The 23851-nt window shown below is 45.8% G+C and overlaps 1 protein-coding gene across 1 annotated transcript; it reads right to left on the reverse strand.

Moving 5' to 3' along the window:
* Positions 1 to 18750: 18750 nt before the first annotated feature.
* On the reverse strand, positions 18751 to 22900 carry LOC124680523 (cysteine-rich receptor-like protein kinase 15). Its single transcript, XM_047215570.1, has 7 exons — positions 22026 to 22900; positions 21670 to 21798; positions 20103 to 20215; positions 19800 to 20004; positions 19479 to 19716; positions 19235 to 19385; positions 18751 to 19119 (listed from the first exon to the last, which is right to left on the reverse strand). The coding sequence occupies exons 1-7, from the start codon at positions 22897 to 22899 to the stop codon at positions 18751 to 18753; spliced, it is 2079 nt and encodes a 692-aa protein (XP_047071526.1). The 5' UTR covers position 22900.
* Between the last annotated feature and the right edge of the window lie 951 nt (positions 22901 to 23851).

A 23851-nucleotide genomic window follows, 5' to 3' on the forward strand; every position in this document is an offset into this window, starting at 1 on the left:
CTTGTTTGGGACAGAGAGACGCTCCGCTTTTTCATTTGAATACTCATATTCTTCACTTATATTTGTTGAGTATTCAGTTTTCGCACTGTGTAGCTTCTAGCTCTTGGTTTTCATGTATCTCTTGTTCAGAGCTATTAGTTACTAGCAATGAAGGGCGCGGCGGCACGCCACGCCATGTGGTGGCGAGACGATGGTGATTCTTTGCAGTGTTAAATACTTGTGGGTTTTAGTATTTTTTCCTTTTTATAATTGTGTTTTTCTGGCTTTATATAAGGTGCAACTTATTTGTTGTTTTATTTTTGTGTCATCTTTACATAGATCGATTTGTCTGGCAAAGGCAGATGTAATTGTGTTTGATGGTCGTATCTACAGGATGGACATGCATTCTTGAGCCTGCTCCTTTTCCTAGTGGCAGTTACATTGCACTTTTGGGTGAGCTTGATGGTCGTATCTACAGGATGGACATGCAGAGCCTGCTCCTTTTCCTAGTGGCAGTTACATTGCACTTTTGGGTGAGCAGAGGCAACATCGTAATGTTGGCGTGACGATACCCGTCGATAAAAGATAAAAGCACAATTTAAGTGCAGGACTCTTAGAGAGAATTGTTTTTCTTTCCCATTAATATTGCAAACCTCTTTCCTGTGTGACATCAGTTTGCCAGCGTCTTGCAAAGCTAAACCTAATTTAGATTACACATAAGTACTTGAAATATTCGAAGGCTGCAGTTGCACATCGCCGTACATCTGGATCAAATTGAAGCCACTTTCAACGTACATTGATTTCACGCACACCTGTCCAATAAGGACATCTCGAGGCTAATTTGCATTGCTATATATTTGCAAAAAGAACCAGTTACCTTAAAAACCATGTCAGATTTAAAAAAATGGTAAAAACCATGTCCGTAGAGCAGATTTAAAAAATGGTTACATACTCAAGTGAATACCCTAGATCCATGAAATACGATAATTTTTACTCTCGTAATCTAATTGTTGTCTCTGATCATATAGCAAGCTCCCATCTTTTAATTTGCAACGCATGGTGTCTCAACATTATCCGCAACTCAATTCTCCTACAGTTAAATAGAATGTTATTCAAACAGTGACCCAAAAGAACTCCAACATATATTCTGGCCAGAGGTCCCAAATAAGATTGAAAGAAAAGTTCCAATATGTGCGTAACCGTTCTGATGAACATACATGAACATACACAGAACACATTATATTCTAAACACAAAAATATTGACCTTGTATGGGCTCGGTTACCACATTGCTGACCATTGCTGAAGCAAAACAAAGGCAACCTGTAGTGAGAATACACTATGTATATTTTCTTAGGAAATAAAACTATCTCCATTAAAAAGATGCCTATACTTGTAAAAGGACTACTTGGACTAATGTTCTGAAGAAAAATATTATTTTCTAAAAAGTAACATGAGTTCGGGAAGACAATATCTGCATTGTGTATGATGAATCATGTATATGCAAGATAACAGTTAATACCTTGCTGCACAAAAAAAAGATGCAGCTTAACATCAGCAGACCTCATGCCGGAACACGAATGGTTTTGCACATGCAGTCGACTTAAAATGCAGTACACATAGAAGAGTTTTTTTCTTGTCGCTGTTGTATTCCTCAATATGATCTGCAGGTATTATAAGTTTAAAACTTCTTTTCTTGGGGTCAAACTATGCATGAAATTAATCTGCAACGATAAGCAATTCTGAAACAACAGAACAAAACATAAAGCTTAATCCCAATCATAGCTTCATGTTGTGATCGCTTGTCATATTTATGAAACTTCATTCTGCATTCGCTTAGTTACATACACAAATGATGTCTCGATCAAATCCATGGAACCTGGGACGGATGCAAGCAATTGAATGGTAGATTGACCTTAAAGAAGAAAATAACCTAACCTGCGTTAGGCTCCTTGGTGGGAAATTATATGGAGTGTTTGGCAGGCAATCCAATCACCTTGGTTGGGAAATTATATGGAGTGTTTGGCAGGCAATCCAATCACCTGCATATAGAACAACAAATCAGTAATGTTGGGCTACAAATTAGTTAATAATCTGCAACTTAAGTCTGTCGGGCATAGAATAGATGAATCTGGATTAAATGGAAAACATATACACATCATGAACATGAAACATATGATCGAAAATTCCAGCAGATGTGGCCAAAATTATCAAAAATCTTAAAATACTGTTGAGATCTTCAAAACTAAGAGAATGTATGGGGAGAAGATGAGGTAATGGCAATTACTGGAATCGGCATGGCGGAGCGGAGCCAGCGACAGTCAATACAGGCCCCCAACAGCTCCCTAACCTCATAGTGGTGATACCTCTCCTCGGCATGCACCTTTTCTGTGGCTGGGCTCTTGATGGTTTCACCCCAAAGTACAACCCGAGCGCGACAAATTCATGGGCAATGAGAGTACCATGGTGAGACAGTGACCTGTTCACCCTAGCCATTAACAGCAGTAGCACGTTCATATATCTGTCAAACAACAAGAGGTCAGTAATGCAGCAAAGGAAGTGAACCATTGAACTGGTCTGTGAGCTGAAATGTCGGAGAAACAAACGTTCTCTTGTCTAGTATAGAGAAAATTGTGAGTTGTGTTAAAAACATAAATCAGATAATTTATTCTATCTGCAATAAAAAACAGAAATATATCTAATCCTGAAAATTAATGCAGATGGTTAGGAACAACCTGTCATCAGACATCACATCTAAATAGTAAAGCCCAAGTCAGGTTACATGATCTTCTATGGGAAAAAGGTCGCCCATAAGGGTGACTAACCTGGTACGGCTAGGTGTACAACACGGATATGTCGCCTCCTCCAGGAGTAGGTTCTTCATGGTGTGTGCGGCAGCAGGCTCCAGCAGACTCTGCAACAGGATCAACCACCGATTTCAATTGCCACTTGCCAATGCATGTGAACATCTTACAATGAAACTGAATGTCATATTCTTTTATCTGCGCAATCTGGCATGTGAGCATGTTTCCAACATTCATGCTCCACAGCTGTGATATCGGCGAGGCCGACAGGAGGACCAGGCAAGAAGAAGGAACACACAGTAAACCATTGAAAACGTTGATACCATGGCTCACAGTGTGTAATGGAGTTTCATATGGGCGAGTTCAGATGGTACGGAGTACACCACCTGAAAATTTAGAACCATACGTTGTGGAAACTAAAAAAAAAGGTGCTATGCTAGTTCTGTATATCCCAGGATTAGCTTATGCAAAGGTAAGGTCAGAAACACGTATAGTTCTTGCACTGATACATGTTTTCATCGTATATATATGCTTCTTTTTAGCATTCTGTATACGCTAGATACCACCAGCCATCCTTATCGACCAGCTCGGTGAATATAATCCTTCTGTCAGCTCAAAGCTTTAGATGAATCTATGATGATGAATTGTTGAAATGTGTAGATGAGTACATATGCGACCACCACACACTGTTCAGACTTCAGAGTAGCTAGCTAATCGAATTGAGCAAAAACAAAAAATCCCTTGAAACAGAGTAGCCTTGTAGGTTCAATTCCAAATGGTTTAGTTCATTTTGAATAAAACAATCAGAAAAGAAAACAACGTAAGACAGGGAGAGTAAATGATTTTAAGGGTAACAGACGATTGTGAAATTCAGTATCTATTCCTTTCAAAGAAGAGTACGATAAGACATGACATGGTAAATTGGCTTCCCATTGATAATTAAGCACTATTTTTTTTTGTAGAACAAATAATACTAACAGTACGTCTCTGCAATCCAGGATCTGAATCAGAATTTCCGAGTGTAAGGTCTGGGGTATAAAGCAGGGAATTTTCTTTCACTGACACATCTCTATGAGAATGACACATTCTGTTTTTAAAAATAACATCGACAATTCCAACTTAAAATCTCTGAGGACATGAAAATAAAGAGGTAACCTACTACTATTTTTACACCATATAACTAATTGTGCCTCTTATACATGTGCAACATCAAGCTAGCTCTGCATATCCTTGGTTATATAGAACATTTATACCAAGAAAGAAGCATACCTGGATATCATGATAATATAAGCTACCTCCACCACCTCACCAAGAAAACCTTTAAAAAATAATGATTGGTTTTCCTTCTCCAATACTTAGCTGTATGGATTATTAGCATGAGCAACAAATAAAAAATTAGTAAGAATACATAATACTACACACATGTGTCGGTCAAGTCTAATGTACGTTTTTTTTTGTTTAGATGATTTATAGAAGTCATGTCCTGCAACACAACATAATATGACATCCTCTTCCTCATAAAAAAGGCCTTTTTTGCAAATTCTCATAAAAAAAGCCTTGAAAATCAAAGTATGCATCACATCCATAGAACAAATATTTGATTGGCACCAAGGTAAATAACCAAAGGAAAAAACATGTCATGGCTAAAATTACATAAGCTTCCCCAGATCGCGTGATTATGTATGTAATTAACTCAGTTACGTTATTTGTAAATCAATCTCAGTATCGAATAGCGAAACAAATGCTGAAGTGCTCAAGTAGCAGTAGTCATAACAGAAGTACATACATCTGCATCCAATTTATTTATGCTCAAATTACCAATGTAAAGTCGAATAATCTGAACCCAGTAGTAAGGAGACTCACCGAGCTGTATGCAAAATTGGATAGTCAGCACATAATTCTCACAGCCAAGGTGTGACATCTTCTATTAGGAAAACACTTGACATCACCTACGCAAATCACTTAATTTTCCGCCAGTCCCGTGGTCAACGAAGCCGTTTCCGTCATTGCCGTATCCACTGCTGCCTGATAGAGATGGAGAGTGGTGAGACGCATATGGTAGAGGAAGGGGCCGAGATAAATCTACCAAGATCGGTCATGGAAAAGAGGAAGCTAAATTGGAGGATCGCATACCTGCGCACCGAATCGTCGACAGATGGTTGCTGGCCTCATCCCTCAGGTGTTGAGGTGGTTCCTCTCGCTCGACTCCGGGAGGCCCTGCGTGCTCCCGGCCTCGCCTTATCCGCTCTGGCCGTGAGCTCGGCCACGCGACCCCGCCACGAAGCTCCTCCCTCTAGCGCGCGACCTTAGCTCTCTCTGCTCCGCGAATGAAACGCCGCCGCCGTCACCCACAGGCCTCTTCCCAAGCTGCTGCCCGCCGGCACGACACATCACCGCGCCGGCCTCCGCCGCGGCGGCTCCTCATCTCGGTCTCCGGCGCGCCATCCTCGGCCTCCTCGCGCTGCTCTCTATGCGGTGGTGGTGTGCTGCTCACGCAGCCTTGGAGGGAGACCTCGGCCAGGGAGATGCTCCCATGGGAGACCGACGGAGGTGCGGATCGAGGGAGAGGAGGGCGTCCAGATCCTCCTCCGCCCGCCATCCATCTCAGGAGGGAGAGAAGAGGACGTCCATCTCCTCCTCCACTCCTCCTCCGCGCCTCCACCGTCTCTGATGGCGACCGGGATAATAAACCAGCAGTCAGACCCGGACTGCCTTGACAGGGTGGCGGATCTCGGCCGCTCACTTGCCCCATGGCCGGGGTCGCACAACCATGTACTGCGCCGCTTCCGGCAGTACACGCCGGGCGCTCGAGCTCCTCCTCCTCCGAGTCCTCGTCGAAGGCCGCCTCAAAGTCATCGACGACCGCGACATGGTCTCCCCTCTGCCGCTTGCTTCCTCTACCCAGAGGCTGGAGTTTTCTCGCTGTGACACGCCTCACTGCTGCTCTCAGTAATAGCTCGGCTAGGATAGCAGTGCGCCACCCGCCACGGAAGCGCGCATGAATTGCAGTCACGAAAAGAGGCGGCGGCCCGACCAGGTCGGGGAGAGCTATCTATGGCACGGAGGAGCTCAACCATGGGAATGGCCGGTGGGGAGGGAGATCAGTGAGGATTTTTTCTAATCGGTGAATAATTATAATGTGCAAAGAAAGAGAAGAAGATAGGAGAAGAGTCGAGTGAGACCACGCGTTGGAAGATAGACTGAGACAAAACGAAATCGCCGCACTACATCTCTTTGACGCGTGGGTTGATCAGTGGATGACCACCACCGCTTTGACGGTTTGACCAATCCACACAGCTCCAACTAAAAGCTGCCATCCCCACCACTTTTCTATTCACACATCAGCTACCGCCACGCTCCAAATCACCCCACTTGTAGGAAGGAAAGCACTCAGTTACATCTTTTGGTACCATAAATTTTTTTGTACCTTAGAATAAAATGACACATAGCACCAAAATTGTACCCACGAAAATATCCATGGAAACCAAACCAGCCCAAGAAATACGTGTCAAACCCAGCTTAATCCTCACATGAGCTCAAAATTCTTACAAAAAAGATGTTTGTTCCCAAATAGTATAGTAGTTATTTTATAGAAAGTACTCTCTTACTTCACTTATATTTGTTTTGAGAGTTTCTTGCTATTTGGTTGGAAACAGAAAATGCTTCATGTGGTAGTTGGTATATTGTCTTGAATAATTTGATGTTTGGCAATTGTTTTGAGCTCTCAAAGTAGATCATGTTTAAGCTCTTGCATCATGTAGTTTAAACCTATTAGTGAAGAACTACCGTAGAGCTTGTTGAAATTTGGTTTGCATGATTGGTCTCTCTAAGGTCTAGATATTTTCTGGTAAAAGTGTTTGAGCAACAAGGAAGACAGTGTAGAGTCTTATAATGCTTGCAATATGTTCTTATGTAAGTTTTGCTGCACCGGTTCATACTTGTGTTTGCTTCAAACAGCCTTGCTAGCCAAAGCCTTGTACTGAGAGGGAATGCTTCTCGTGCATCCAAAACCTTGAGCCAAAACCTATGCCATTTGTGTCAACCATAACTACCTACTATGTGGTATTTTTCTGCCATTCCAAGTAAATACTTCATGTGCTACCTTTAAACAATTCAAAAATTTATTATTCCTTATTTGTGTCAATGTTTTATAGCTCACGAGGAAGTACGTGGTGTTTTATCTTTCAATCTTGTTGGGCGGACTTTCACCAATGGAATAGTGGCACATCCGCTTATTCAATAGTTTTGCAAAAAGAGCTGGCAACGGGGTTCCCAGCCCCAATTAATTAACTTTCATTAATAATTCTCTTCACATGTTTTGCCCTGATTTAGACACTCCTCCATGGCATGTGAAATGTTGGAATGCACCCGAGGATTCGGTTAGCCATGGCTTGTGAAAGCAAAAGGTTGGGAGGAGTGTGATCTATAAATAAAACTAAAGTACATGTGTAAACAAAAGAGAAGAGGGATGATCTACCTTGATGGTAGAGATAACGTCCTTCATGGGAGCCGCTCGTTGAAAGTATGTTTGACAAGGGGGTTAGAGTGCCCACTACCATTCGTTGACAACAACAAACACCTCTCAAAACTTTACTTTTATGCTCTCTATATAATTTCAAAACTTGAAAAGCTCTAGCACATGATTTAATCCCTGCTTCCCTCTGCGAAGGGCCTTTCTTTTACTTTATGTTGAGTCAGTTTACCTACTTCTTTCTATCTTAGAAGCAAACACTTGTATCAACTGTGTGCATTGATTCTTACATGCTTGCTTATTGCACTTATTATATTACTTTGTGTTGACAATTATCCATGAGATATGCATGTTAAAAGTTGAAAGCAATTGCTGAAACTTAAATCTTCCTTTGTGTTGCTTCAAAACCTCTGATTAAGAATCTATTGCAAAGTTAACTCTTATGCAAGACTTTTTGATGCTTGTCTTGAAAGTACTATTCATGAAAAGTTTTTGCTATATGATTCAGTTGTTTAGTCATCATATTTTTGTTAGCAAACTATAGACCATTGCTTTGAGTCACTTCATTCATCTCATATGCTTTACAATAGTATTGATCAAGATTATGTTGGTAGCTTGTCACTTCAGAAATTATTCTTTTTATCGTTTACCTACTCGAGGGCGAGTAGGAACTAAGCTTGGGGATGCTTGATACGTCTCCAACATATCTATAATTTCTTATGTTCCATGCTAGTTTTATGACAATACCTACATGTTTTGCTCATACTTTATATCATTTTTATGCACTTTCCGGGACTAACCTATTAACAAGATGCCGAAGCGCCAGTTCCTATTTTCTGCTGTTTTTGGTTTCAGAAATTCTACACAGGAAATATTCTCGGAATTGGACCCCACGAAGACAGAAGTCAATATTTTGCCGAGGCGGACCCAGAGTGCCAGAGAAGGGCCAGAGAGGGGCCAAGGGGCCCCCACACCATAGGGGGGTGCGGCCCGCCCCTCTGCCGCGCCACCAGGTGGGGAGGGCACCCTGGGGCCCCTCCGAGGCCGCCCTTCCGCCTATATATTCTCCCAGATGCGAAAACCCTAAAGGCATCGGTCTTCCCCCATGAAAAGTTACGTAGCCGCCGCCATCGCGAAGCCAAGTTCGGGGGACAGAAGTCTCTGTTCCGGCACGCCGCCGGGACGGGGAAGTGCCCCCGGAATCCATCTCCATCGACTCCACCATCATCTTCATCGCCGTTGCTGTCTCCCATGATGAGGAGGGAGTAGTTCTCCTCCGAGGCTGAGGGCTCTACCGGTAGCTATGTGGTTCATCTCTCTCTCCCATGGTGTGATCTTTATGTGATCATGAGCTTTGTAATCTAGTTGAATATGTAGATGTTACTCTTGTCTATTATGCACTTTAGAGGTTACTTTAAATATGAACTCCGGAGTTACTCTCCACGGTGTGATGATGACAGTGTGCGCATCGTGTGTGATTCCTTTATGAAGTTGTGGAGCTTGTTTACTCCGGCTTGAGGTGTGCTTTTGTAGCCCTACACAATGAATGGTGTTTGTTATCCAACAAGAGAGTGTTTGAGAGTAGCATTTATTTATTCAATTATGTGATCATTGTTGAGAGTGTCCACTAGTGAAAGTATGATCCCTAGGCCTTGTTTCTAAGCATTGAAACACCGTTTCCAACAAGTTCTGCTACATGTTCGCTTGCTGCCATTTTTATTTCAGATTGCAATTACTACTTATAATCATCCATATTACTTGTATTTCACTATCTCTTCGCCGAACTAGTGCACCTATACATCGGACAAGTGTATTAGGTGTGTTGGGGACACAAGAGACTTCTTGTATCTTAATTGCAGGGTTGCTTGAGAGGGATATCTTTGACCTCTACCTCCCTGAGTTCGATAAACCTTGGGTGATCCACTTAAGGGAAACTTGCTGCTATTCTACACACCTCTGCTCTTGAAGGACCAACACTGTCTACAAGAATAGAAGCGTGCGTAGACATCACGGCGGTGTGGCTGGAGTGGGGTTTCTTGTGGCTGGTCTGAGTGGTGGTGGGGGGCTGTGGTGAAGTAGCGGAGGGGAAGGGGAGGTGGGTACACCGCCGGTGCGGTAGCAGGAGGATGCTCTGATACCACTCTGTCACGGTCCGAGGTGAACAGCGACAAGCGATCGGAGAAGAGAGGAAAGAGCTCCACGGGCACAGACCGTCGAGAGTGGCAGCGAATGAGATACAAAATAAAATAGATAATTTTTATTAGGCTTGGTCCTCCCAACCTCCCCTCCTGCCTCTTATAACACTGAGACAGGCCAAGCTAATAGAGTTTTTGTTTTGAAACCTTTACCGTAGGGGAGACCCCTACGGTGTAATTTTCAATTTATATATGCACATCTGGTCAGAAAGACCAGTACAAAGTCATCAGACGCACATCAGGGGGATAGAAGTGTTTAAGCAACATAACAAAGTCAAGTAAAAATACTAGACAGCCAGTCAATAAGAGGTTGAACATGACCTGATTTTAATCTATATCTATGTAATAAAGCATCACTCTGAAAACTAGTTCTCCAGCGGGCGAAGGAGGCTGGCATGCCTCTGAAAATCACGTCATTCCGCAGCTTCCAAATATTCCAGGTGGCACACGCGAAGATCTCCATGAAGCAAGGTCCTGTGAAGATCGATTTGGTTGATGAAAATCTTTCAGAGATAGCAACCCCAGCATTCCACTCAATGTGGAGGTAATCCCAGCATAAGACAGCGAAGGGATAACCAAAGAAAAGATGGTCTCTGTCCTCGAGTAAACTTTGTTGGCAAAGAATGCAATTAGGGCCAGAATCAAGGTTCCAATTCTTCCTGAGCATTAGGTCTCTAGTATTCAGTCGGTCAATCATGAGCAGCCAGACAAACACTTTCAGTTTTGGAAGAGCTTTTGACTTCCATATGGTGTTTAATGCCATATCTTTTGGGATCTGCTCAAATAAGAACCTATAGAATCTCGAGGGAGTGTATTTGCTTCCCCAAACAAAAGTTCTCTTATCATTCACTCCCAACGAAATCTGAACATTGTTCATGATGGCCATAATGTCCTGGTATTCTTGAAATGCTTCTTGAGATAAAGGCAAAGCAAAGCAGGACCAAATATCAGTAGCAGCAAACTGGGCCATTGAAATATCACTATCACGTGTGTAGGAGTACAGTCTTGGGAAACGCTCACTGAAGGTGATGGAGTCATGCCAAAAATCCTTCCAAAAAAGAACAGACGAACCATTGCCAATAATACATTTTGAAATATTTCTATATTCTCCAATGAAGCTGAAGATGTCCCTCCACCAAAATGATCCTCTTTTGGATTGAGCGTGTGGAGGCTTATTTGGATCATATAAGGACCAGACCAAATTAACCCAAGGGGCCTTATCTTTTTCAAAGAACTTATGCAGTTGTTTCAGTAGCAAAGCTTTGTTCTGAAGTTCCAAATTTAGTACTCCAAGTCCCCCATGACATTTAGGCCGACACACTAAAGACCAAGCAGCCAGTGCATTAGATGAAGAAGAATACTCTTCCTTGGCCCAGAGACAATGTCTCTGAGCACGGTTACAGATATTGATAATAGTCTTCTGCAGTTTAAGAGAGCACATGAAAAAAGTAGGAAGAGTAGACAAAACCGATTTAACAAATTCCAATCTTCCACCGTATCCCAAAAACCTTGCGCTAGCATTGAGTCTCCGTTCAACTAGCCCAACCAAAGGGGAGATGTCATGGACGGTTGGTTTTGTGGTACCCAAGGGCAGACCCAAATAAGTGAAAGGGAGTTGCCCAGTGGAGCAACCAAAAGTATCAGCCAAAAGCTTCAGATGTTCTTCCGATATATTAACAGAATATAGAGATGATTTAGCATAATTAACATGGAGTCCAGTAGCTTGAACAAAATCCTCAATAAGTTTTTTTAAGGCTAAAAGTTGGGCTAGGCAGGCTTGTTGAACAAAATCCTCAATAAGTTTTTTTAAGGCTAAAAGTTGAACAAAATCCTCAATGTATCATCTGCATACTGCACTATAGGGAAGTCTGTGTTGGGTATGGGGAGAGGTGCTTGTAGTATACCAGAGTGAAAAAGGTGGTTCACCATTGCTTGGAGAAGATCAGAGACACTCACAAAGAGGAGTGGAGACAAAGGATCCCCTTGCCGGACACCTCTTTTACAAAAGAATTTCTTCCGCGGAACCCCATTTAATAAAACCGAAGATGCCCCAGTTGACATGATCATGTCAAGCCAATCCAGCCAAGTAGCATCAAACCCCCAAGATTCAAACACTTTTTTAATCGCCTTATGTTCCACTGTATCAAAGGCTTTTGCAAAATCCAATTTAAGGATCACAGTTTCAGTACCACTTTGCTTACACTGATGGATGTATTCATATGCCCATCCCACACAGTCCTGAATAGGCGAGAGTGCATAAATCCATATTGATTTATATGCACTAACTCCAAAATCCTTTCTTGCAAACGATTTTCCATTAACTTAGTGAGAAGCTTCAAGCAGAGATTCAAAAAAGAGATGGGTCTATAGTCATTAGGGCCCTCGGGAGAAAGGGTTTTAGGAATCAAAGTGATAAAAGAATCATTTATGCTCTGAAGATTGATTGACCCATCCCAGAATTCCTGACAGAGCCTATAGAAATCATATTTAACCACCAGCCAACAAACTTTTAAGAACAAAACTGAGAATCCATCAGGTCCAGGAGACTTATCACTAGGCATATGAGCAACCACGGTATCAATTTCCTCATGAGTAAAGGGTCTGGACATCTCATGAAGACCATCAAAATGATGAAAGAAATGAGAAAACTCCACAGTATCAGCAGGTGGAATGGAAACACCATCCCTCGAAAGAGAGGATATTGTGTTTCTCCTGTATCTTATAGTCGCCATAGAGTGAAAGAAAGCAATGTTTAAATGAATCCCGAAGAATGCCAGCTTTCTCATTATGGTCCAGCGCAATGGAACCATCATCCCTGGAAAGAGAGGATATTGTGTTTTTCCTGTATCTTATAGTCGCCATAGAGTGAAAGAAAGCAGTGTTTTCGTCCCCCAAATTGACCCATCTGGCCGTGCAACGCTTCTTCCAATAGTCCTGTTTACAAAGAAGAAGGTGCTGGAGCCTCTGCTTAACAATATTTTGAAAATTCCACTCAGTTATATGTAGCACCCTCAAGTCCTCATAAGAATCTAGCATTAGAATGATTTTGTTACAGTTTGATATCAGAGTACTCAGCACAGAGAAACTAGTGCTCCACTGCTTAAGGCCTTTTCTGAGCCGTTTGAAGTTAGCTGATAAACTTTTAGCAGCATCTCCAGGACAGTTTATCTCCCAAATAGAATTAACCACATCCAAGAAACCCGGCATTCTCACCCAATGATTTTCGAATCTAAAGACTTTGGCCTTAGGAATATTGGTTCCAACAGAAATTACACAAGGAATGTGATCAGAAGTGGGTTTAGCTAAGGGATTCACAAGTGTGTTTGGAAATTTAATAGTCCGGGCAGGAGATGTAAAGAACCAATCAAGCGGAACTAGCAATGGATCACTCTTCATATTACTCCATGTGTATGATCTCCCTTTAATAGGTAATTCTATGAGACCTAAATAACTTATGATCTCATTAAACGTGGCAATATCATTTAAGTTTGCACCATCCTTGTTTCTACACTCAACAAATCTGTAGAAATTAAAATCTCCCACAAACTGAGGTCGTGCTGATGGTCGTGCTGATGGTGGGATCGACTTCTCTGAGCAGCCAATCCACGTCACGACGGACGCCCTCCAGGCCGGCATTCTACTCCGGCCACTCCACCAGCGGCAGCGACTCGCGTGTTAGTAGCGGAAAAGTTTCAAAGAATGGTGTGACCATGTCTGAGCTTCAACCGAGATAGCTGGATGGTGTGACCAACTGACCCGCTGAGTTGCAATTTGGCAGTCCCTGCAAGCCACGGGCAGATGCACCTCAACGGAGGCAGACACGAAAATAAGTGCATAGGTGGATCGTCGACAACCAGACGGGTTTTCCTCCCAGCCTCCAGCCCCCAGCCTCCCGCACCCCCAGCCTCCCAGCCCTAGCCGCCGCCGCCGCCGGTAGCGCCGCCGGGGCAAAGACCCACGGGCGTGGCGGCGGCGGGGGCCCTTCCTCGTCGACGCATGGTGGACGGCGGCCGGATCTCCCTCCCTCGAGCATGGCGGACGCGCGGATGGGATGGGCGGCGGCGGCCTGCGCTGCGCTCCCTTCTCCCGTCGGCTCTCTCCTGGTGGATCGGCCGACGCGGTTGGGATGGGCGGCAGCGGCCTGCCTACGACCTCCTCCCGCCGGCTCTCCGCAGCACTCCGGCAGGGGCTGGTGGTGGGCGGCGGCCAGGCCCATGGCCTGCGCCATTTCCCCCCCGCCTCTCGCCGGTGAGTGGAGGCGATCTCGGGCTTCACCCGCGACACGAGGTTGCTCGGGGCAGCAGCCTTGGGTACGACGGTGGAGGTGGCCCTCTTCTTCGCCGGAGAGGGTCGGCCTGCGGTTGGTGGTGGTGGATCTATCGATCTATCACCGCGTTCCGGCGGCGAGATGGAGATGCATGGAAGCCGGCGACGGAGTCGCCGGTGGAGGGTTGGAGTGGCCAGCCCAGGATGGTCGCCGATGTGGGGGTCCGACCTGAATAAAGGCGGTGGTCCTAGGGTCTCTCTTGCGTGAAGAGGAAGACCTACCGGAGGCCTGGACTCGTGATCTAGCCAGAGTGTTGAGTTCCGGAAGGCTCTGCCGGCGAATGTAACAGTGCTTTTTGCCTGAAGTTTGCTGGATCGGTGGTATTCGATCGTGCGCACCCATGCTTTTATTCCGACCGATTGGTTCTGGAGGGAGCGGCGCGAAGCTCTTTTTCTGTGTTGACATCAAGTGACTATGGATCCATGATGAAAGTCAGAAGAAGAGAAGTTCATGAAGGCCGGAGGGGAGGACTAGCTAAGGGAGGTTCAAGTCTCCGCGCTGTTGAGGGACTTGCTTGGTGTTCCGGGCTTCACAGCAGCGGTATGAAAGTGGGGGCGACAACACAGCTGAAGTTCAGAGTCCTACCTTTCAGGGTGAAAACCCAAGGTCTGACCTTAACTGGTTGTGCCTGACAATGACCTTGTTGGAGGCATTGTTTTGAGAGCGGGGACTATCTTCAGGGTGAAAACCTAAGATCGTTGATCGGGCGACGACGGTGTTAGAGCACTGTTCCCTTCTTGGAGGCGTCGTTTTTGGAGAGTCTGTATTTCAGGTGTTGTTTTGGCGGTGAATGTATTGTTCTTGTTAGGCCCGAGATACTGTAGCAGGACTTTTGTTTCTTAGTTTTCTTTTCCTTTTTTGGCTGTGTGCATCCGTAGTGCCATTAGGGTGGTGCGTTGTTGCAGAGGCTGGGTGTAATTGGTATCTTTTTGATATCAATATATTCCCTTTATCGAAAAAAGATGCACCTCAACGTCGCCGGCCCCGTGCACCAGAGGATGACAGAGCCAACGCCGTGGCCAAGCATGGACACGGTGAAACACCAACGGGTGGCTAGCAGGTCCGGCAAATGACCTACTTCTGTTTTGCATCCCAGCAGAGCCCCATGTTAGATTGTGTTCAGCAATGAAATGACAGAATGAACATGAACATGTTGGAAATAATCTCGTGCTCGTACCTGTCACGTCCCTGTAACAAAGGGTAGAGCTACCTCTTCAGGAAAAAGAAGAGATAAGTTTATCTTATCTGACGGGTTTTTTCTCCAGGGCGCTCCCTAGGGCGCCACGGGGGGAGAGGGGGCGATCTCCCTCCTTCCGCCGCCCCTCCCTCCGTTTCTCTCCCTCCGCCGCTGCCGTCGGCGCTGGCCACGGTGCCGGCAGGCCCCGGCGCCAAAGTGCCCGGGGGTTGTTGGAGGCGGCGACCCGCGGTGGCGGTTGGGGCGGCAACCTCTGGCTTCGGCGTGTTCCGCGTCTAGGGCGGCGTCCCTGGATGTGCGTCGGCGGCTTCTCCACCACGGCCTTCGGTGACGGATGGTGGTGGTGGCGGCTGTTGGATCTTGGGCCCGTCGAGATCCATCGTTGGCTTCTGCTGGCGGCGCGAGGAAGGGGCCGGCGATGTGCGGCGCCATGTTCCCTGCCACCTAGCTAGGTATCTACGGGAACGGGAGGGTACCCGGTGTCAAAGAGGTCAGCCACACGCGCACAGGGGCAGATCGGATGCTCGGCTGAAACACGAGGTGATCACTACAGGAATGGCGCGATACGCCGAGGGCCTTTTATACGCCGACTCCCAAAATTTGGGGCCATCGGCGTATGGCTCGGCCAGGCCAGCCTGCCATCCGACCCTCGGCGTAGCATTGTCGTCGGCGTAGCGAGGTCTACGCCGAGGGCAGCCCTCGGCTTGGCCCTAGGCGTAGACAGGGCTACGCCGACGGCCACCCTCGGCGTAGGCCATTTTTCAAATTTGTCTAATTTTGTAAAAATCATAACTAATTCATATGATGTCAGAAAAATGCGTATAAGGTATCAAAATGTTCAGAAAAACGTCCTCTATCCGTTTATGTCAAAATCATGCATATTTGAATCATGTACAATACCATGTTAACATAGTAATAATTCAAACACTTTCTTATATGTCATCGGGTTCCCATTTTGGCCAGATGGCAATTGAAACGAAGTCAGGAAATCCCGCGGAGCCGCATGGCGTCATTTTATGTGTCCTAGTAACCACTCCAAAATACGGAATTGGGATACGACAATTATTTTGGAAAACCTTCACGAACAGGGCTATCAAGTTCGGAGTTCTATGGCTTTTAGGGGAAATGAGTAGGAAACGGCTCGTGACACCGCATAGTTTGTCGGAACGAGGTCATATTTGGCACATGTGTGTTCCCTGGGATGGGAAGCAAGGCCCCGGGAGCGGATTTCCAATCCGACCCATCGGCGATGGTTTTTTCATTTTCGGGTGCTAAAACGGGTTTTTTTTGTGAAGCACCTACATGGGGCGCATTTTAGTATTGCGCAAGACCTCCGCGTAGTGGTAGGACCCCGCCTTCGCACCACATATCACATGCCATATGTACACGCTAGCTATCTGAGAATGCATGCAGCTTCCTGCGGAGTCCCGCCGAATCCGTTGAAAGTGACTGGATTTGAACTAGGGCTACACTTTCCGTCGCTCAATAAATTTCGGGAAAAATGTTTTTAGGTCTACGACACATTACTTTATATGCTAAATTTTTTCCGTTTAGCGCGATGGTAACGGGTGCACCAGCGCGCCCGGTACGGCCATATCGCATCTCCGTGGGGGCCCATTTTGGCATGATAGCAATTTAAATGAAGTCAGAAAATCCCGCGGAACCGCATGGCGTCATTTTATGTGTCCTAGTAAGCACTCCAAATTTCGGAATTAGGATACGACAATTATTTTGAAAAACCCTTCACAAACAGTGCTATCACGTCCGGAGTTCTATGACTTTTAGGGCAAATGAGTAGGAAACGGATTGTAACACCGCATAGTTTGTTGGACCGAGGCCATATTTGGCACGTGTGTGGTCCCTGGGATGGGAAGCAAGGCCCCGGGAGCAGATTTCCAATTCGACCTATGGGCGATGGTTTTTTCATTTTCGGGGTACGACACCTACATGTGGCGCATTTTATATGTGCTAGTAACCACTGTAAAAGTCGGAATTAGGATACGACAATTATTTTGAAAAACCCTTCACAAACAGAGCTATCACGTCCGGAGTTCTATGGCTTTTAGGGCAAATGAGTAGGAAACGGCCTGTGATACCGCATAGTTTGTCGAAACAAGGCCAAATTTGGCACGTGCGTGGTCCCTGCGATGGGAAGCAAGGCCCGAAAGCGGATTTTCAATCTGACCCATGGGCGATGGTTTTTTCATTTTCGGAGTGCCAAAACGGGGTTTTTTGTTGTGAAGCAGCTACATGGGCGCATTTTAGTATTGCGCGAGACCTACGCGTAGTGGTAGGACACCGCCTTCGCACCATATATCACATGCCATATGTGCGCGCTAGCTATCTGAGAATCCATGTGGCTTCCTGCGGTGTCCCGCCGAATCCGCTGGAAACTGACCGGATTTAAACTAGGGATACACTTTTTGTCGCTCAATAAATTTCGCGAAAAATGTTTTTCGGTCTATAACATATCACTTTATGTGCTAATTTTTTTCCGTTTAGCATGTTGGCAAACGGTGCACCAGCGCGCCCGGTACGGTCATTTTGCATCTCTAGAGGAGGCAGTTTTGGCCAGATGGCAAACAGGACGTCATATTTGAATTGCTCTAATTTTTAGTTTTAAATGATGATATGGATGTCATATTTAGATTCCTCTCATTTTTCTTATCTATTTAGACATATTATTTGTGGAATTTCGATTTTCCGATTTAAATATATTAATTATTCCATATTAAATATAAAAAAAGACCAAAAGTAAAATCATTTTATGATTAATTTAATATTATTATTACTTATATATTCATTGTTTTTTACTTAAGTAATTGTTTGGAATTCAAAAATAAAGAGGTGTGACATCACGGTTCAAGGGTTAATAGGGTTGATATGGTATTATTATCAGCAAGGTGTCAATTCTTTAATGGAAGCTATCCGAATGGAACCAAGAAGTTAAGCGTGCTGAGGTTGGAGTAGTGTGAGGATGGGTGACCGACTAAGAAATTTAAGCATGATTGTAATTTGACCTAAGATTAAGTGTACTTAGAGTTAAAAGTGTAGTAGGTGAAAGATAAACAAGTAAAAAAATAAAAAAATGGTATAAAACAAATTAAAATTTGATAAAATTTAAAATTCTATGCCGAGGGTTTTGCCGTCGGCATATAGAAAAAAAAAAGATTTTTTTTGAATTTTTTTTGGAAAAAGGAAATTTGAATTTTTAAAATTTATATGCTGACGGTTTTGCCGACGGCGTAGCGTGCACGCTACGCCGAGGGTCAGGCTACGCCAACGGTAATAGTGGCTCCGCCGAGGAAGGTAGTCGCTGAGGAGCTATGCCGAGGGCTGCCCTCGGTGTAGCCTACGCCGACTGCCAAAACTGGCTACGCCGAGGGTTTCCGGCCACGGTATATCGGCCCATTCCTATAGTGGATGCGACCTTCATGTATCCTAACTACTACCTGACCTCATGTTTGTCCTAGCTAGCTATCCGATGCTTGTTGTAGATGCAACTAGGAAATGGTGTACTGTTGTACCGGCCTTTGTGGTCCTCGATATAGTGAACTCGATCCCACGGCATCGTTTTGGATTCACGGTTACAATCCAGTCTCTAGTTTTTACATGATTTACTGCTAAAATCCTTTGTATAGTCCCAAGTTTTCAATACAGCACATGTATTTACGTACGCTTCACACTGTAGGATGTTCAGTAACAAGTGACGACGTTATTAGGTATTCGCATTGTCATGGGAACATGTGTGGAACAAATGTCTGCTACGAGGCTCCTCGTCCTACCTAGGCTGGAGCTCGGAGATTGTCACGTCGTTTTCCGAGAAACCGGGGGTAGGCAGCTGGCCGCTGCTCGTCGTCCCATCGAGGGTGCTCGGGTAAATGGACGTCTGGTTCCCTCCGGCCAAGGCAACAACACCAGGTTGTGAGAAGCAGAAGGCCGGCCTCGAGGGAGCCGGCAAAGCCGTAGACATGGAGTGGGTGTTGAGCATGAGGACCACCTCCGACGCATCCGGCCTAGCGCTCGGATTCTCCTGGACGCAAAGTAGCCCGATCTGCACGCAGTAGAGCGCCTCGCTCTCGGGGTAACGTCCGCCCAGGGAAGCATCCACCAGCTCTTCCACGGACCCTGTGCTCCACATCTCCCATACCTGCAGATCGACACGGAGTATCCTGAACTGAATAAGCTACTCCCTCTAATCCATAATTAGTATTGAGAACTTGGTACAACGGTATCGAGGTTAGGCAGGTGTGCAGAGATCTTACGTAGCTGAGCAGAGATCTGGAGGCCGCGTCTTCGAGTGACCTGTTGTTCCTCCGACCAGTCACAATTTCTAGAACTATGACTCCGAAGCTATACATGTCCGACTTGGCAGAGACTTGGCCACAGTAAGCGTACTCCGGAGACATGTACCCACTGCAGGAAATGGTTCACACTTTGGGTCGTCAGCGATCCAATCAAATTTTGTTTAAATTAGTTGATTTTACCGGAAGAATCATTCGAACTTACAGCGTACCGACAGGCCGTTTCGTTATGTCGATCGATTGATCTCCACCGAAAGCCCTAGACAGACCGAAGTCTGAGATCTTGGGGTTCATGTCCAGGTCCAGCAAGACGTTGCTTGGCTTCAGGTCTCGGTGTATGATCTTCAGAGGAGACTCCTCGTGGAGATATAGCAGGCCTCGGGCAATCCCAGAGATGATCGTGGTCCTTCTCGTCCAGTCCAGTTGATGTGCCTTCTCAGGATCTGGTACAGACAACACTTCCTCTCAGATTAACAAGAGCACAACATACAAATTCGTTGTGTACTAATGTATATGTGTGAATTACCAAAAAGGATCGAGTCTAGGCTCCCTTGAGGCATATATTCGTACACCAGCAGTTTCTCTTGGAAGCAAACGCCCAGAAGCTGCACCAGATTCCTGTGCCTAAGTCTGTTGGCTAACACTAGCTCGTTTTTCAGCTCATTGAACCCTTGCGTGGAGTTCTCTGACAACCTTTTCACCGCTATTTCCTTTCCACCCTGCAATTCGCCCTGTGTAAAAGCAAGTTTGCTCTCAGCTAAATCAATTCACCGTATTATTTGTAGTCGAAAAAGTCCACTCACAACATAGACAGTGAAGCAATATGTACCTTAAAAACTTCTCCGAATCCTCCCTCTCCGAGTTTATTTTGTATAGAAAAATTAGATGTCGCGGCTTTTAACACTTGCAGACTAAAACAGTCCAAGCCATCGGCTGCATTATCTGCAATTAGGAACATGCAATTCAACTATAGAATTTCTTTTAGGGAAAAATATAGAATAGTTGACTCTTGAGGGAAACACATAAAGTTGAGAATAGTTTTATTCTCTTACTAATTTCTAGGCAAAGGCAAAAGATTACGGTTGCAAAAGACAGCAAAACTTAATGGTTGAAAAAAAATTAGTCTTTCAACCCTTAAATTCTGTTGTCTTTAGCTAGTTAGCTCCTTCTTGCTACCGCAAAGTGCAAGTTTAGTGTCGTGTAAATGTAACCTTCTGGATTAGTGTTTTAACTTTATTCAGGTAGTCATAAATCATGTCCATACATTTTATTTATATTTTTATCAGGTTTAATATAATCCAACCATCCTATATTCATTTAAGCATACTTAAAGTACATTCCCTTTTTTCATTTTTTTTCCTTTTTATGTTTTCTTCAATCATTTTTTAGTCTAAATAAGAATCAAACTAAAAGTTCAACAGCCATTGAATGGAAATATTGAAAGGGTAGCAAAAACGTGACTTTGATTTATAAAAATCTAAGGCCACTTGGCACTAAAACAACCATGTAGTTTAGTCCGATTAATCACTTAGCAGCATCAATAACCTATGTCTCTTCTTTTCTTTCCCCCTCTCTCTCGGATGGTTTTCAGTTGGTGGCAGACATGAGCAAGAAGGTCGAACTGATTTGGGCACCTAGCGATACAAGAGTTAACTAATTAGCGCAACACACAAAAAAAGTTCCACCACCTATAAAGACCATATTATCCTCATAATTGAAGAAGCAAGTTCTAATCTCAACCACCTATCCGCATGAAAATCAAAAGCTACTCCCTCTGTCTCAGTTTATTAGACTTTCCTGTATCCCTAGGTCGCCAATTTGATATATATAATTTAAATTATATAATATAAAAATTATATCATTAGAAAATAGAACATCTAAACTTTCTAATGATATAATTTTTATAATATATAAATAATGCTAACTTGATCAAATTTGTGACCGGGGTACGCGCACGCCTAATAAACTGTGAGAGAGGGAGTATATAAGGTGTGGCGTACGAAGCATAGCAACTGAATATGTGATGTACTAGAGTATTTTTTTTCGGAGTATCAGTCACGTTTAAAACAAAGATGAGTGGACTACGAAGATGCCCAGGAGGCCATTAATAGCTTGGTTATGATGGTGGGTACAGTTATTGCTTTGAGCAGTTACTGGAAATTGTCCTTCCTTGATATTTTTCAAAATATGTTACATGCAAGTTATGCTGTCAAATTTTGTGATATTTGGCTAAGTATATAGAAGAAGAAAAAAAGAACGCCAATAACATTGTTGAATCAATATTATTAGGACTATCATGAAATTTGTATTTCATATTGTATGCATTTGATATTTTCTTGTATATTTGGTCTGACATTGATCAAACATGTTTTGGGAATAAATAAAGGAGCATTTACCACTTTGCTCCTTGTGCGCCTCGATCCTTCTCCTCCGTTGACGAACAAAAACAAGCGCGACTACTAGGACGAGCAGTGCTCCAACTGCAAGTGCGACTGCAAGGATGATGTGCTCTGATCTCCTCTTTCCTGCATGTTTTGAAGCAATTTTAATTAGCACCGTTAGCACCGGTCACGTCGATCACTGCACAGGCACCCAGCTGCCGTCGTGAGAGCCACGACTAGAAATCGCTGATTGTCAGGAAAAGTTAGTGAAAGTTAGAATGTTCAGTCAGACTTTTCCCGGCCGGTGCATCTAGTGAAGGCCGAAAAGCTAGGAAATTTAGTGGAGGCCGCAGTCCGACTAAGCCACTCACGGTGTCTTTGTTCGTCGGACAAGGGCGGCGACGGTGCAGCGGCGCCCGGAGGCGCGTCGAGCGCCAGGTCGTAGTAAGTGTACAATTGAATCCGCAGGTGGCAGTTGAAGCTTCGCACGACCCCTCCCTGATACCCCGAGCAGCACGTCGGCAGCTGCGGCACCGCCGCCTGCAGGCACCGCCCGCACTCGGAGGCGCTGAGGTCCCTCATGCACTGCACCAGCCCGTACATGGTTCCGTTAGGGATGCTGCGGTTGTACTCCGCCTCCCCGGTAGCGAACATGCTCGTCCTCGCCGACGCAGAGCCGTTGCCGCTAGCAGCCCGCGCCACCAGCCGCTTCATCAGCGCGTAGTACGTCTTCTCGTAGTTGTCCGGGTCGGCCACTCTGCGGCCGTCGTAGAGAATCTCGCTCAGCTCATCCTCCTCGAAGCTGAAGCCGGCCGTCGAGGCGTTGATGTCGGCGTAGGTGACGATGCACTTGTCGTAGAACCCCGTCGCGCGGCGGCTAGCGGCGGTGCAGCTGGCGATGAGGTCGATGGTCCCGGACCGCAGGTCAGCGAGGCAATGTGATTCCGAGGAGTCGCCGCGGCAGATGCCGCGGACGAAGACGCGGTCGCGGCCGGTGCCGTTGGACAGGGAAGCGAACCCCGTGGGCGCCGCGGCGTCGGGGAGAGCGAAGAGGAGCGTCCGGAGGTTGTCGGCGAACATGGTGCCGTTGGTGGCAGGTGATGGGGAGGGAGAAGAAGCAACAGGGGATGCCGCCTCTTTCGACCCGCAGTGTATCCCCGCTTGGGAAGCTGCCAAGCTGGCCGTGATGAGGAGAAGCACCAAGGCCGGCGCTGGGGACACGAGCACGGACGGCATCGTCGGCATGGCGAGGATCGCGCGAATGGTGGTGCTGCTCTCACTGCTCACTCTATTAGCCAGCTGCCCAGCTGGGTGGGGAGCTAACGTGGGACACTCGATCGAGTGGTTGAGCTACAGCGTCTCACTGTACAGCTTGACTTTTTTATAAGGTACCGCGTTTCATATATTAGTTGCAAAGGGGGTACAGGTGTACACAAGATACACACACGCGACTACACGAGACTTCTAGACAGAACCAGAAAGGGCACGTAGCCCAGCACAATAGCAAAGGAAACCCCAAAAAAGAGAAAATTACAAAATGGCCCCTGGATTTCCTGAGCTGAACCAAACTGTGGCCTGCCGTTCTCCGCCGTCTGTTGCCGAAGCACCCGCCGGAGGAAGAAGAAACAGAGCTCCCTCTGACCCGGATCCAGCTGCACATCATCGCATCACATGCTTTCTGAACCGAATAAGTAGCTCGCCGCTGACGACGGCAAGCCCTCCTCTTTGTGGCACGTCGGCCGGGAAGAACCCCGGTGCACTGCTGGACCTCAGAACTACCGCCTCAACCAGCCGAAATCCTCGGGGAAGAAGCAGCAGCTCCGCCTGCCGCTGGCCTTGTTCCCTGTGCTGGGCCGCGCGCCCTCCTGCCGAGGTTGCCGTAACCGGCAGCCTCCACTCCTGTACAAGTCTCCCCCATCTACCCTGCCAGCGCCAGAGCGAGCACCGACGGAACAGAGACGGGATGGGGAGAACAAAAGACCACAGTGGCAGCGCCGCCGCCACATCGACGCCACCACCCGGACACACCATACCTCCCAGATCAAGCTCCGACATTAGGGGGAACAACTGCATCGGAAGGGGATCTGGAGGTCTCTTATTCGGCGGCGTCGTCGAAGTCACCGGAGTACAACGATGAGCGCCCGAAAACCTAGCTACGAAGTCGGCACCTAGACTACAGCTATACACAGCCGAGCGC

The sequence above is a fragment of the Lolium rigidum genome, unplaced genomic scaffold (assembly GCF_022539505.1).
Source record: "Lolium rigidum isolate FL_2022 unplaced genomic scaffold, APGP_CSIRO_Lrig_0.1 contig_19475_1, whole genome shotgun sequence".
NCBI classification, from domain to species: domain Eukaryota; kingdom Viridiplantae; phylum Streptophyta; class Magnoliopsida; order Poales; family Poaceae; genus Lolium; species Lolium rigidum.